The following is a 14,579-nucleotide window of genomic DNA, read 5'->3' on the forward strand; positions in this document are numbered from 1 at the left end:
TTCCCTGACTTACAAATTATGCTGTCGTCCCCTAAGATTACAGATCATGTAGTCAGGGACTCAGTGGACCTACCTTTTCTATTGGAAGGACTTTTTCTTATCTGTAATCTTCAGAGTATTTATTTGATTCTCTCTGCACATGTCCTATCTCCTGATATTCTCACTACCCAATCACATAACTTGAGTTCTACCACAATAGTTAATGGCAATGAAGAAACGCCATTTAGGTCCCTTTATTTTTGTTTTTCTGAAGATCTTCACAAGTGTTTGAGTTTCATCTCTCCTTTCTCAGCAAGGATGATATAACCCTGAAAAAGTCTATTTGCACTGCAATTTTGAAAATTGATAAGAACTGAGGCTATTATTCATGATTAGATCGTGATAAAGGGTTTCTAGCTCCTTCTTCAAAAACTACTCAAGTCATTTCACAAAGCATGGGAAGTCTTATTTTATTCCTCTACGTGTCCTAGAATATTTACATCCTCAGATTCCCTAGCAGAGATTTATCAAAGAGATTACTTTAAAAATCATATTGTTTCCTATAAAATGACAAAAGAGTGAATTATATAGAAGTTCACTTTTCTCTACCTTTTGAAGACCTAAGTATTCTTATTGCCAATCCAAAGTTTAATTTTAATCCAATCCCTTATGCTCCTTAAATTTTCTATATTATAAAAAGTCTTCTTATCCTGAATCATACTTCTTGGTATTTCTGTGGTTGACGCAGAGTGGGTTCCTTGCAAGACAGGAGATTTTAAATAAGCACAGGGGACCTATGAAATGAATATGGACTGTTTGGGGTTATGTTTCAAGGGACTATGGAGAAAATTTATCGTAAGTATAACAACATATCCAAAACGGTGGTTTGTACCAGGGATGGAGTTTCATCAGTGCATGTGGTACATCATAAATATTAATGGTTGGTGATTCTTCTTTTGTTTTAATCTTAGGTTTTTAGAGTGTCCTGACTTGTTTTTTCAAAGCTTGTTCTTTGGATAATAGCTTTAACTGTAGTACAGCCTTATTATTGCCTAGGCTTTAGCTACCATGACCTAATTTCTAACATAAACGGTTATGTTTTGAACATTTTTTTTTTCCTTTTAGATCGATTTTTCCTGTCCACCCCTCCTTCAGAATCATTGCCTTAGCAGAACCCCCTGTTACTGGAAGCACGGCACAGCAGTGGCTGGGACCAGAATTCTTAACCATGTTCTTTTTCCATTACATGAAACCACTTGTCAAAAGTGAAGAAATCCAAGTGATTAAGGAAATGGTAAGAGTGAAGCCAGCTCTAGCCTGTTGCCTTCAGCTGTTCTCTTTTTAAGGTCTTTGTGACACCTGCTTGAGCAGAGTTGGATATTTTGGGCTTTTTCTCACTGTTAATTTCCAGATTTCCTCATAAAATGGTTCTCAGATGTCAACATTTTTCAAACTCATCTGGAGGGCTTGTTAAATGACAGATTGCCAAGTCGGTGGTTCTGGGATGGAACATGAGAATTTGTACTTCTAAAGGTGATGCTGACAGCTGCTGGTCTGGGGACCACACTTTGAGAACCATGAATGTTAGGCTATCTCTCCGTTTTCCTCATGTGGAAGCAGTTTGGGGATTCCTTTTCCTTTTATATTCAGCTGAAGGTGACTAAATTTTAAGTTCCTACTATTAGGAGAGGCCAAATATATTTTAGTGCCTTAGATTTTGTAGAAAATACCAAGTAGTGGTCCCCTCGGGATTGTAATGTATCCTATACTTAACTGATTAGTTGTCTCGTGGCTTGTAGTGTATGTAAACTATTATTGCAGTGTCTGCCTTAACCAAGCACTGTGTTTAGCACGTTTGGAGTTCTAGAGCTGCACTATTCAGTGGAGTAGCACTAGCCACATTAAATCAAATTCAAAAATTCAGTTTCTCAGTCTTTCTTCAAGTGGCCGACAGCATAGATAAAGAACATTGCCATCATCATAGAGAGTTCTATTGGGCAGTACTACTCTAGATCACTAATAATTAACTTTTTACATAAATGCGCTCATCCCCTTTGAAATACCAGAATGAATGAATCAATTTTAGGTCTTATGAGCATGGTTGTGGATAAGGGCATAGGCTTTAAAGTCAAATCGCTTGCCTTTAAATGTCAAATCCACTACTGATTAGCTTCTAGATCGTGGGTAAATTACTCAACTGTAGGCTCTTCATCTGAAGATGGGGATGATACTACTTCTTACATCACAGGATTGATTTAAAGAATAAATGAGTATGTACTGAATAGAGCTTCAAATTTTAAAAGTTCCAATTATGTAAATGCCCAAAGAAACCCTGAGCAGTTTATTTCTGAAATAGTCACGTGATACCAGTCATTGTTGTAACAACTCCTGCTCTTTTTAAATTAAAATTTTAAACTTGTTATTATTTATGTAAAAATTTATTATTCAATACAAATACATATTTAATTAGTTTAAAATTGGTGTACTTAAAAGCAATCAGTGTATGTTTTGGGGCAACTGTTCCTCAGAGTTCATTGATAAATAGATCATGCCCCTCAGGTATGTGGTTGGTTTTTATTTATTTATTTATTTTAATGAAGTATAGTTGATTTACAATGTTGTGTTAATTTCTGCTGTACAGCAAAGTGATTCAGTAATGCATATATATACATTCTTTTTCGTGTTCTTTTCCATTATGGTTTATCACAGGATATTGAATACAATTCCCTGTGCTATACAGTAGGACCTTGTTGTTTATCCATTTTCTGTATAATAGTTTGCATCTACTAATCCCAAACTCCCAATCCATCCTTTCCCCACCCACCAGGTATGTGGTTTTAAAGTCCTTGAAAAAATGCACAGCTTGAGCAACCGCCCTTTATACAAGGATACCTTACATCTCTTAGTAGACATAGATATAAGATTACTACTAAATGAAGGAGTTTGGTTTCAGTAAGAAAAGTGCCTAAATTAGAGTTGAAGCTAACAAAAAGGGATATTATATATGAAAAGTTTCTTACGGGTACACTCTATGCCAGTTTTTAATTGGTTAGAGGCTCCTTTCAGTTTTGTCCTGGTGATGGAATTATAAATGAAGAGTGGCCTGGTTTTGATTACCTGATTCTTTTTCTTTTTTTAATTGAAGTATAGTTGATTTACAATATTGTGTTAATTACTGCTGTACAGCAAGGTACTCAGTTATACATATATATACATTCTTTTTCACATTCTTTTTCATTATGGTTTATCACAGGATATTGAATATAGTTCCCTGTGCTATATAGAAGGACCTTGTTGTTTATCCATTCTATACATGCCAGTTTGCATCTGCTAATGCCAAACTCCCAATCCATCCCTTTCCCACCCTTCTCCCCTTTGGCAAGTCTATTCTCTATGTCTGTGATTCTGTTTCTGTTTCATAGATATAGGTTCATTTGTGTCATATTTTAGATTCCACATATAAGTGATCTCATACAGTGTTTGTCTTTCTCTTTCTGACTTACTTCATTTAGTATGGTAATCTCTAGTTGCATCCATGTTGCTGCAAATGGCATTATTTCATTCTTTTTTGTGGCTGAGGAGTATTCAATTGTATATATGTACCACATCTTTTTTACCCGATTCTTAAAGAGAAAGCAGAGGCAGATGTGTTTCCTGAGAAAATGAATAAGCAAATTTATCCACAGGTTAAACATGATACCTATAATCAGAGATTTCAAAAATTATAATTCTAATATTGTTTGATAAGTAGCCATAATTTCTGGTTGATTGATCATATATCCCAATTTATTCTTTCTTTCCTTAATTCTCTTATAAAATAGGTCCCAAATATGCCTCAGGAAGCTTTGGACAAATTGTTATCATTTACACACAAACTCAGAGAGACACAGGATCCAACAGTAAGTCTGGGTTATTTTCCATAGGATTTTCTCTTGTTGACATGCTGCTTTATATTCTCAGAGTTCAGTGCTTTAAAATCTATTTTTTAAGCTGATATATTTATCCCTTATGCTATGCTTTCTCCTATGTATATATCTTACTGTTTCAATGACTTTAACATTTCTTCCAGCTCCTCATGGCTGGTGTCATAGAAAACAACTTTTAACTTTAGGGGAGTACTTGGGTATTCCAGGAGGTTTGGGTCTACCTCTCTTGTCTCCTGTGCCGAGCAATCTCATGCATTCTTATGGCTTCAAGTATCACCTCTGTGTTAATGCCTACAACTTTATCTTCAGTTTCTAACTTCTTCCTCATTGATTCTCTATTTCGGATTGTATTTACATTTTGGGATGTTATGGGGCAGGAAACTTTTACCTGCTTTTGTTCTAGGTCCTCTGGCTAGCCTAATAATTAAACTGACATGAGATAGTTTAATAGGAGAAAAACAACAAATTTAATTTTGTACATGCAGAAGCCCCATAAAAATCTGAAACTCAAAAAGTGACCAAAGCAAGTAGCTTTTATACCTTTTAGTCAAAGAAACAATAAAATTCTGAAGAACTGACAACACAAAGAAGTTTGGGCTTGGGGTAGTAATTAAGTGAAGAAGAAACAAGGTTTGTTTATATAGCCTTCTCAGTTCTAAATTTCCTATTTCTGGTGATAAGGATGCTTTCTACCCTCCTGGTACAGGGAGGGTATCTGTTTCATGGGAGATTCGTTTCCTGCTTTCAGGAGGACAAAGGAGGGTCAGAGCGTCCTTGCACCAGCTAATTCCCATCCTGGTGCCTAGCACATACTAGAAAATTAACAAATGTTTGCTGAGTGCATGAATAAATTAATTAATTAGTTATTAACTTATTAGTAGATTTCCCTGGAGTTTTCTCTCCCAGAGAACATTACATTTTCATAAAAGAAATAAGAGGAAAAATAGAAAATTTATTTTTAATAATTTTTAAAAAGACCTTTCATATTTTTAAGCTGAATTCCTATTATTAATCATGTTAATCCAAAAAAAAACCCTTGAGGTGTGCTCTTAAACTGAATAACCATGGTAACTAAGGGAATGTGCTCACATCCTCACCCTTTTTTTGCAAGATAAAACTGCAGTTAGAAATTTGATATTATAAGTACATTAGGATTTTTAAATTAAAAGTACATTCTCAATTTTCAGTTGGTAATAATGTGAGAACAGAAATAGCAAAGCCTTTACTCAACACCTAAGTGGCTAAACTTCTTTCTGATTTAGTCCTGGATGTTATTGCAAAGCATTTTGGTATTATCAACTGATGTGGTATTTTTTTTTTTCTTTTTTTTTTTTTGCGGTATGCGGGCCTCTCACCGTTGTGGCCTCTCCCGTTGCGGAGCACAGGCTCCGGACGCGCAGGCTCAGCGGCCATGGCTCACGGGCCTAGCCGCTCCGCGGCATGTGGGATCCTCCCGGACCGGGGCACGAACCCGTGTCCCCTGCATCGGCAGGCGGACTCCCAACCACTGCGCCACCAGGGAAGCCCTGATGTGATATTTTTTAAACTCACGAGAAGTCCTTACTGATCACTGGAATGAAATGTGAAGCCTGAATTCATTGTCATGTTTGGAATTAGGTTAGAATTATGTAACCTGGAAAGTTACTGTATGGTTTAATAGGACTCTTGTCATAAGAATCTTCCGGTTGGAGTCATTTGTCATACATTTTCCATGATTAAAACAGGAATTTTTCATGGTCTCAAATATTAAGATGAGAATTGCTATCATATTTAACTTCCAATACTTTCGATCATAGTGGCTGAGACAACCTTATCCTTAATTCTTCCTACTTTCTCACATCCGTCCTTCTTTCTCATATCCATCAGTTGCCAAGTCCTTTGAAACATTGGTCCGATCCCTTCTCCCCCTTCTTATTGCCAGTAACCTTACTGTAGGACTTTCTCTCTTTATAAGTAGGTAACTGAAGTAGCTTTCTGATTCCTGTCTCAGTTTTCTCTGTCCTTAAACTACTTTGTATATTCCTGCCAGTTTAGTCTTTCTAAAATCATGTTACTAAGTCCTATTGCCTTTAGAAGAAGGGCCAAACTCCTCAAAATGTGATTTACGGGTCTTTGATATTAGGGAGCAAGCTTTCCAGCAGGACCCTCTAGTAAAGCTGGGCCGGTTTCCTCACATTCTGCTTGTATTTCTGTTCCTGTTGCTTTCGTGCCTTTGTTCATAGCATTTCTGCTACCCATTTGAACATTTTAAGCCCCTATAGCAGTTTTGTCAAGTGCTCCACTTATTTTTGCATTAAATTATATGCTATTTTGAATTGCAGTTTATGCTTTCTTATATTTAAATATTGTCTCCATGTCTAGAATGCAAATTTGTTGAAGAAGTCTGAATCAAATGTTTTGCTTTTGAGTTCTTTGTAACTTAGAATGTGTTTTTTAATAGAAAAAAGGATATGTCATAAACGGTGGTCATGCTCCTAATCTAGTCCCCAAAGGAGTGTTTAACTCGTGTTGTAGCTGAAATATAATGCTAATAACAGCAGTCCAACATGTTATGGAGCTGTGAAATACACGAGAAAGAAAAAACCAATTCACTTTCTGCTTCCCTGGGATGTACAGAGATGGGCTTAAGCGAAGTGATAAAAGGAACAGACAACGTAGTGTAGTTTTGGCATCCTCCTACCATCCATTCTGAATCCTCGGTTAATTAGATAGAGTCTCCTTCTCCGTTTCCTCTGGTGCTCAGGGCCACTTTATTGCCCTTGTCAGACTCTGTGACATCTCACCCTGGTCTCTTCTGTGCCTCCCCACCACCACTACCAGTGGACCAGTTTACTTCAGAAGTTCTCCTCTTCTCTTGATTTTCAGTGAAAACCACTGTCTTCTAATGCTGCTGATCTTAGTAAGACATTAGGCGAGTAATAATCTGATGCGTTAGATTCCTACTAATGTGTAGGTCCCGTTCCCTTCCTCAGTTAGATTTTTTTCATTTTGAAGAGGCTGACTTTAAATAATAATTGCTGGACTTCCCTGGTTGCGCAGTGGTTAAGAATCCGCCTGCCAATGCAGGAGACACAGGTTCAATCCCTGGTCTGGGAAGATCCCACATGCTGTGGAGCAGCTAAGCCCGCAAGCCACAACTACTGAGGCCACGCGCCACCACTACTGAAGCCCGCGTACCCTAGAGCCTGCGTGCCGCAACTACTGAGCCCATGCGCCACAATTACTGAAGCTTGCGTGCTCTAGGGCCCGCATGCTGCAACTACTGAGTCCATGTGCACCATGAGGAAACTGGGGCTTCAAGAGATTAAGAAACTTGCCAGAATCACACAGCTAATAAATGGAAGACTGATTTGTCTGACTCCAAAGCTTATAAGCTTTACTATTACATTATGCTGCCTGCTAAGATAATTTCAAATTCAAGTCAACAAATATTCCTTGGTACTTACCATGTCCTGAGTTCTATACTAGCAGCTCTATTAATGTGATTTGGGGAAGAGTAAGAACACAAAGGGAAATTATTCTGACAGTGTCAGAGAAGGATTCCAAACTGTAAGCTGCCCCCCAAGTGGCATCTGGATGACACCTCTATAATCAGAAGGCTAAATTGTCCACAACTCCTTTTTTCTATTTCAGAAGTCATAGATTTACTTAAAACTGTAAGCATTTCTGGCCATCTTAACAGTTTGGCTTTGTGTAAGCAGGAAAAAAAAAATGAACAAATGGTTAATTGTACCTAAGGGTTATTTGTAAGTCAGGTTCAATCTGTACAATGTAACATCTTTCCTCCATCCAGCCTCCTCCCCCTCCCAAAAAAAACATGTATACACAGTACTTTAATTGAATTTAATTAATAGTTTTTATGGAATTTTAAAAAATGTCTTTAAGGATGTTTTAAGTGTAAATTGGTTTCTGTTTATTTTATTTGTAATTCATTAACAGTACATATTTATTTTAAGTTTGGCCTTGTCCTTAGGAATAATGAATTCTGCTATGATACCCATCCAAAGGGACTTTCAGCAAGTTGAAACAAGACTCTTAACAGCCTGTCTTTGCCTTTTGGTAGGCGCAGTCATTGGCAGCATCCCTTTCTACCAGACAGCTGTTGAGGATTTCTCGTCGGCTGTCACAGTACCCTAACGAAAATCTTCACAGTGCTGTCACTAAAGCCTGTCTTTCCAGGTAACCATATTCTCATTTCTCACTGAATTCAACTTTCTGGGTCTTTGCTAAAACAGTGATGTAAGTTTCATAGTCTGTACTCACAGGTCTGGAAAAAGTATCAGTCTGAATATGTAGCTATTTCAGCTTTGTGTTCAGTTTTTACAACATATATTACCTTACTTAGGCATAGTAATAAATTAAAGAGATTTTTATAGATGAGAAAACTAAGTCACTTACTCAAATCAGACAGTAGTAAATAAGTAAAAGTAGGTTTGATATTTGAACACTGGCTCATGTGTCTTCTGAGCGAGTGCTCTTAAGTACTTCGCACCTCCCAAATTTGCACTGGAACTTACCATGCTTGGTAGTACTGTCCTGTCGCCCAAATTTGACAAAACTAACATCTTTTCAGTCTACACTAATATTTTTCATACTTGTTTGGAAATTATTAATAAAGCATCAGCTTATATAATTTCCTTACAGAACCATACTTGCATGAAACTATTTTAAAAGAATAATAAGAAAAGATTAATAGCAGTGTGCGATAGACCTGGAGATTTCTTTTAGACTCTTTTCATATGATCTGGTAATTATTTTTATGGTGGTTATAGCTGTTGTCCATTCATTCCTTGATATATTAAAGGAATTAAAAGAGGATCTATATTCAGCTTAGGAGGATCTCTAACTGCCCTCTATAAGTTTTCAGCTTAATGGACAATTTTTCTTGTAGTTAAAGTAAGCTCCTTATGTTGCAACTTGAATTTGTTCTGTGGTGAAATGAGGCTAAAATGAGGTTTGTTTCCAGTGTCTTTGGGGTACTTCTTTGAAGAACTAATAATTATGAGAAATAATAAAGTTGATTCTCCTTTTCTTTTAAGTAGATTAATATTAGGCTTCCAAATGAAAATTAGAAAAAAACATGCTTCAATTGCCTACTTTTTAGGCTCATGAACTGAAAAAATCATTGGGTTGGCCAAAAAGTTCATTCTTTTTGGGCAACCCAATATATACAGAAAGATTCATTATCTACCCAAGTGTTTCCTTAGTCAGAACTTGGTTATAGATGTGTATTAGTAGAAGTAAATAGTCAATGCCAAGTAATACAAACAGTTTCAGAGCCTAAGGGAAAATAATACTTTGGAATGAATGAAATAATCATACACAAAGCATTCTAGAGACCGTTCTAGAGAGCAAACAGTGAAAACAAAGCAATTCACTCTGAGTCTAGTGTAATCTTGATACCTAAACCAGACAAGAATAATGTATGAAAGGAAAATTATAAATCAAATTCATGGAATGTGTACAAAAATCCTAAATGAAATCCAATTGTAGCTAAATATATATCATATATTTATATGATATAATTAATTTATTTATATATATAAATAAATCATGAGCAATTTGGAGTTATCTCAAGAATGTGAAGATTTACTATTCTTTTTTAAAATTCACCATATTAACATATTACTGAGAAGAATATCATTTAAATAAATCAGTAAAAAGAATTGGATAAAACTCAACAGCCAAACTTAAAAACAAGCCAAAGCAAAAATAAGCCAAAAATATTCTTAGTTAACCATGAATGGACGGGAAATTCTTTAATCTGATAAAGGGTATCTACTAAAACTTTATAGCGAACATTCTTATGGTAAAATACTTGGCTCATTCCCTTTAGAGTTAGGAACAAAACAAGAATGTCACCTTTCTATACTTTTAGATTGGCTAAAGATTATATGATTGGCTACATAAAAAATTCAAAAGAAGCTACATATAAACTACATATTAGAACAAATAAAATATAATGAGATTACTTATGCACCCAAGTCAGTGATATTCCTATATTCCAGCAAAAATCAGTAAGGCAGTCTAATTTTTACAAACAATACCATTCAAAATAATAATAGAAAGCTTTGAGCATCTAAGAATAAATCTAATGAGTGACATATAATGCTTTTATGGAGAAAAACATAAATCTTTATTAAAAGCTATAAAAGATAGCTGTGGGAAATGGGAAACTGTACTATGTTCATGAAAGGGAATAAATATTAAGTATTGTCAGGCTGTTTGTTTCCCCCCCAAGTTGATACGTAGATATAATTTGGTCAAATACAACCAAGGTTATATTGAATTGGACAAGCTGATCTCGAAATTAACATAAAGGGCCAATAATATCCAAAGAAATTTTGAGGAAGATTTAAGTGGTGTGCTTTCTCCATCAGATATCAAGATCCATTATAAAGTTATATTTATTTTAAGTGTGGTATCGGTGCTAGAAAAGACAAATAGACCATTAGAATAGACTACAGAGCCCTGAAACAGCCCCACATATTTCTGGGAACTTAGTATATGTTAGAGGTAGCATTATGAATTAGTGTGGGAATGGATGGACTTGTCGATAAATGGTTAAAAATAAAAAATATCCACTTTATTCCCATACAGAAATGTAAAATCCAGACATATGACAAAAACACCGTAAGCCACTCTACAAGTTATAAGCCACAAACTAAGAGATGTTTCACAAGATTTCTAATCTCAAAAGGATTGCTATTCAGGAACTATAAAGTATACAAATTAATGAGATAAAAGCATCACCCCTAAATGGCAAGAGGATTAATAGATGTGCAGGAAAAGTTAATTCAGATAACCAACAAACATTTGAAAAGATGCTCAACTTACTATTGATCAGGGAAAATGACATGTAGAACAATAATCAGCTATCATTTTATACTTTTACAATTTTTACCTGTAAAAATAGCGTTTTCCATGAGCAGAAGGAAATGGAATTTCATGACTGCTGTTGGGATGGAAGTCTTGTCAGTTTGGGGGTGATCTTACAGTATCAGTATATGCCTTAATATATTAATACTCTATGAATTGACAATTGTACTTCTTGATAATCACCTTAGAGATAGATTTACATGTATGTATAAGGAAGCATGTAGAAGAATGTTCATTGCATCATTGTTTGTAAGAATGAAAAATGGGAAACAACCTATCAGTCCATCAGTAGGGAATGAATATATAAACTGACATATTCATATACTGAGGTACTATACAGCAGTTAAAATGAAATAGATCTACATGTATCAACAGGTATGGATCATGACAACTTAACATCAAGTCAAAAGTTTGAAAGAGGAGATTTCGTATATGATGCCATTTATATAAAAGTTTAAATACAATAAAAGTGCAATATATTTTTTACTCACACATATGCAGCAAAATAAAAATATGGACAAGAAAGGTATACACCAATTTCAGAGTAGAGTTAGCTTCTGGGATAGAGAGAGATGAATAGAATACTTAATATACTGTAATTTTCTGTATGCTTGAAGTAGTTCATGGTTAAAACTATTTAAAAACTAAAAAATACTTTCCATATTCATACACATATTTCACTGAATCAAATAATACATTTTTCCAGTGTTATCAACTGAACACAGTAAAATTCTATTTTGTTACCACCCCATGACCCTTCGCAAATAGTAAAACAGCTATCTTGTTTATGTATCATATGTTGACTTTAGCAAGGCTACAGAGTCAAAAGCCTTTTTATTAACCTTCTCTTTAGGATAGCACAATGGCAGGAAGGAACAACAAAAAATATTTCATAGAAAATTTTGAAACAAAAATTTAATATGATTTATATTCATGAAGTCTATTATTAAGCAGACAAAATCAAAAGAAACTCTCTAGCCTAAATTTGTTAAACATTAAATTTATAAATATTAGCTTGGCTCTTTTATGTTGTTAATTTAATTTTAAAAATATTTTTCATTTATTTATTCTTTATGCCAGTTGAGTTCTGACTGGAACATTTCTTCATCTGAGGGAATGTCTCCCTAAGCACCTCTCATAGCCTATAATATGTGCATCAAGTCTTGGAGCTAGATGCGTAATTCATTTTAGATAGTTGAAAACCTAAGAGGCCAAAAGAAAGAAAACTTAGAAGGTTAAGAAGATATCAGGTATTCTGTATTCCAAAAATTACTTTTCTGTGGAAGAGTTAACTAGAAATCCCTATGAAAAGAGTTTTCCTCCATTCAAGTATTTTGCATTACATTAAATTTTTTACTTTTGGAAAATCTTGGGGTGATGATCCCTTAGCATAGAAATTTGGGGCAGAGTTATAAGAATTTAATCAGAAATGTAGATTAACTACCTTTGACATTGAGGTTATGAGGAAATTTTCCATTCATCAAAAACTTAGTTTCTATACAGTATTTTTCAAAATTCCCTTGTGACATAAAATGAATAACAACTATATAAAATTTCCACTGTTTAAGTTATTAGCTGATTAATTTTTTTAAGTTATAAGCCTGCTAGAACTAATACACAGTGTTAAATGAGTATAATGATTATTGTAGGTGTGAACTTTTTGTTTTCCTGAAGAATGATTTCGTTTGCAGCAAACACTGTTCAGGAATTTTTGGCTTAAAAACTGCTGTTCAGTTTTTTGTGGGTTTTTTTTTAACATTTTTATTGGAGTATAATTGACTTACAGTGGTATACTAGTTTCTGCTTTATAACAAAGTGAATCAGTTATACATATACATATATCCCCATATCTCTCCCCTCTTGTGTCTCCCTCCCTCCCACCCTCCCTATCCCACCCGTCTAGCTGGTCACACAGCACCGAGCTGATCTCCCTGTGCTGTGCGACTGCTTCCCACTAGATATCTGTTTAACATTTGGTAGTGTATATATGTACATGTATAGACTACCACTCTCTCATTTTGTCGCAACTTACCCTTCCCCCTCCCTGTGTCCTCAAGCCCATTCTCTAGTATGTCTGCGTCTTTATTCCCGTCTTGCCCCTAGGTTCTTCATGACCATTTTTTTTCTTTTTTTTTAGATTCCATATATATGTGTTAGTATACGGTATTTGTTTTTCTCTTTCTGACTTCGCACTCTGTGTGACAGACTCTAGGTCCATCCACCTCACTACAAATAACTCAATTTCGTTTCTTTTTATGGCTGAGTAATATTCCATTGTATATATGTGCCACATCTTCTTTATCCATTCATCTGTCGGTGGACACTTAGGTGGATTCCAAGTCCTGGCTATTGTAAATAGAGCTGCAATGGACATTGTGGTACATGTTCCCACCAACAGTGGGATTTACATTCCCACCAACAGTGTATGAGAGTTCCCTTGTCTCCACACCCTGTCCAGCATTTATTGTTTGTAGATTTTTTGATGATGGCCATTCTGACTGGTGTGAGATGGTATCGCATTGTAGTTTTGATTTGCATTTCTTGAATGATTAATGATGTTAAACATTCTTTCACGTGTTTGTTGGCAATCTGTATATCTTCTTTGGAGAAATGTCTATTTAGGTCTTCTCCCCATTTTTGGATTGGGTTGTTTGTTCTTTTGATGTTGAGCTGCATGAGCTACTTGTAAATTTGGAGATTAATCCTTTGTCAGTTGCTTCATTTGCAAATATTTTCTCCCATTCTGAAGGTTGTCTTTTCGTCTTGTTTATGGTTTCCTTTGCTGTGCAAAAGCTTTTAAGTTTCATTAGGTGCCATTTGTTTATTTTTGTTTTTATTTCCATTTCCCTAGGAGGTGGGTCAAATAGGATCTTGCTGTAATTTATGTCATAAAGTGTTCTGCCTATATTTTCCTCTAAGAGTTTGATAGTGTATGGCCTTACATTTAGGTCTTTAATCCATTTTGAGTTTATTTTTGTGTATGGTGTTAGGGAGTGTTCTAATTTCATTCTTTTACATGTAGCTGTCCAACTTTCCCAGGAGCACTTATTGAAGAGGCTGTCTTTTCTCCATTCTATATTCTTACCTCCTTTATCAAAGATAAGGTGACCATATGTGCATGGGTTTATCTCTGGGCTTTCTATCCTGTTCCATTGACCTATATTTCTGTTTTTGTGCCAGTACCATACTGTCTTGATTAATGTAGCTTTGTAGTATAGTCTGAGTTCCCAGAGCCTGATTCCTCCAGCTCCATTTTTCTTTCTCAAGATTCCTTTGGCTATTTGGGGTGTTTTGTGTTCCCGTACAAATTGTGAAATTTTTTGCTCTAGTTCTGTGAAAAATGCCATTGGTAGTTTGATAGGGATTGCATTGAATCAGTAGATTGCTTTGGGTAGTATAGTCATTTTCACAATGTTGATTCTTCCAATCCAAAAAAATGGTATAGCTCTCCATCTATTTGTATCATCCTTAACTTCTATCATCAGTGACTTATAATTTTCTGCATACAGGTCTTTTGTCTCGTTAGGGAGGTTTATTCCTAGGTGTTTTATTCTTTTTGTTGCAATGGTAAATGGGAGTGTTTTCCTAATTTCACTTTCATATTTTTCATCATTAGTATATAGGAATGCCAGAGATTCTGTGCATTAATTTTGTATCCTGGTACTTTACCAAATTCATTGATTAGCTCTAGTAGTTTTCTGGTAGCATCTTTAGGATTCTCTAAGTATAGTATCATGTCATCTGGAAACAGTGACAACTTTACTTCTTCTTTTCTGATTTGGATTCCTTTTATTT

General features: G+C 35.2%; 1 protein-coding gene across 1 annotated transcript in view; it reads left to right on the forward strand.

Moving 5' to 3' along the window:
• The window catches only part of VWA8 (von Willebrand factor A domain containing 8), a 348,433-nt gene that overhangs the window by 127,827 nt on the left and 206,027 nt on the right, over window positions 1-14,579 (forward strand). Inside the window, exons 15-17 of the mRNA XM_065896053.1 lie at window positions 1,105-1,273; window positions 3,801-3,878; window positions 7,969-8,084. Coding sequence (XP_065752125.1) covers window positions 1,105-1,273; window positions 3,801-3,878; window positions 7,969-8,084 — 363 coding nt within the window. The remainder of the gene's footprint in view (window positions 1-1,104; window positions 1,274-3,800; window positions 3,879-7,968; window positions 8,085-14,579) is intronic.

This window comes from Phocoena phocoena, chromosome 18 (assembly GCF_963924675.1).
Source record: "Phocoena phocoena chromosome 18, mPhoPho1.1, whole genome shotgun sequence".
NCBI classification, from domain to species: domain Eukaryota; kingdom Metazoa; phylum Chordata; class Mammalia; order Artiodactyla; family Phocoenidae; genus Phocoena; species Phocoena phocoena.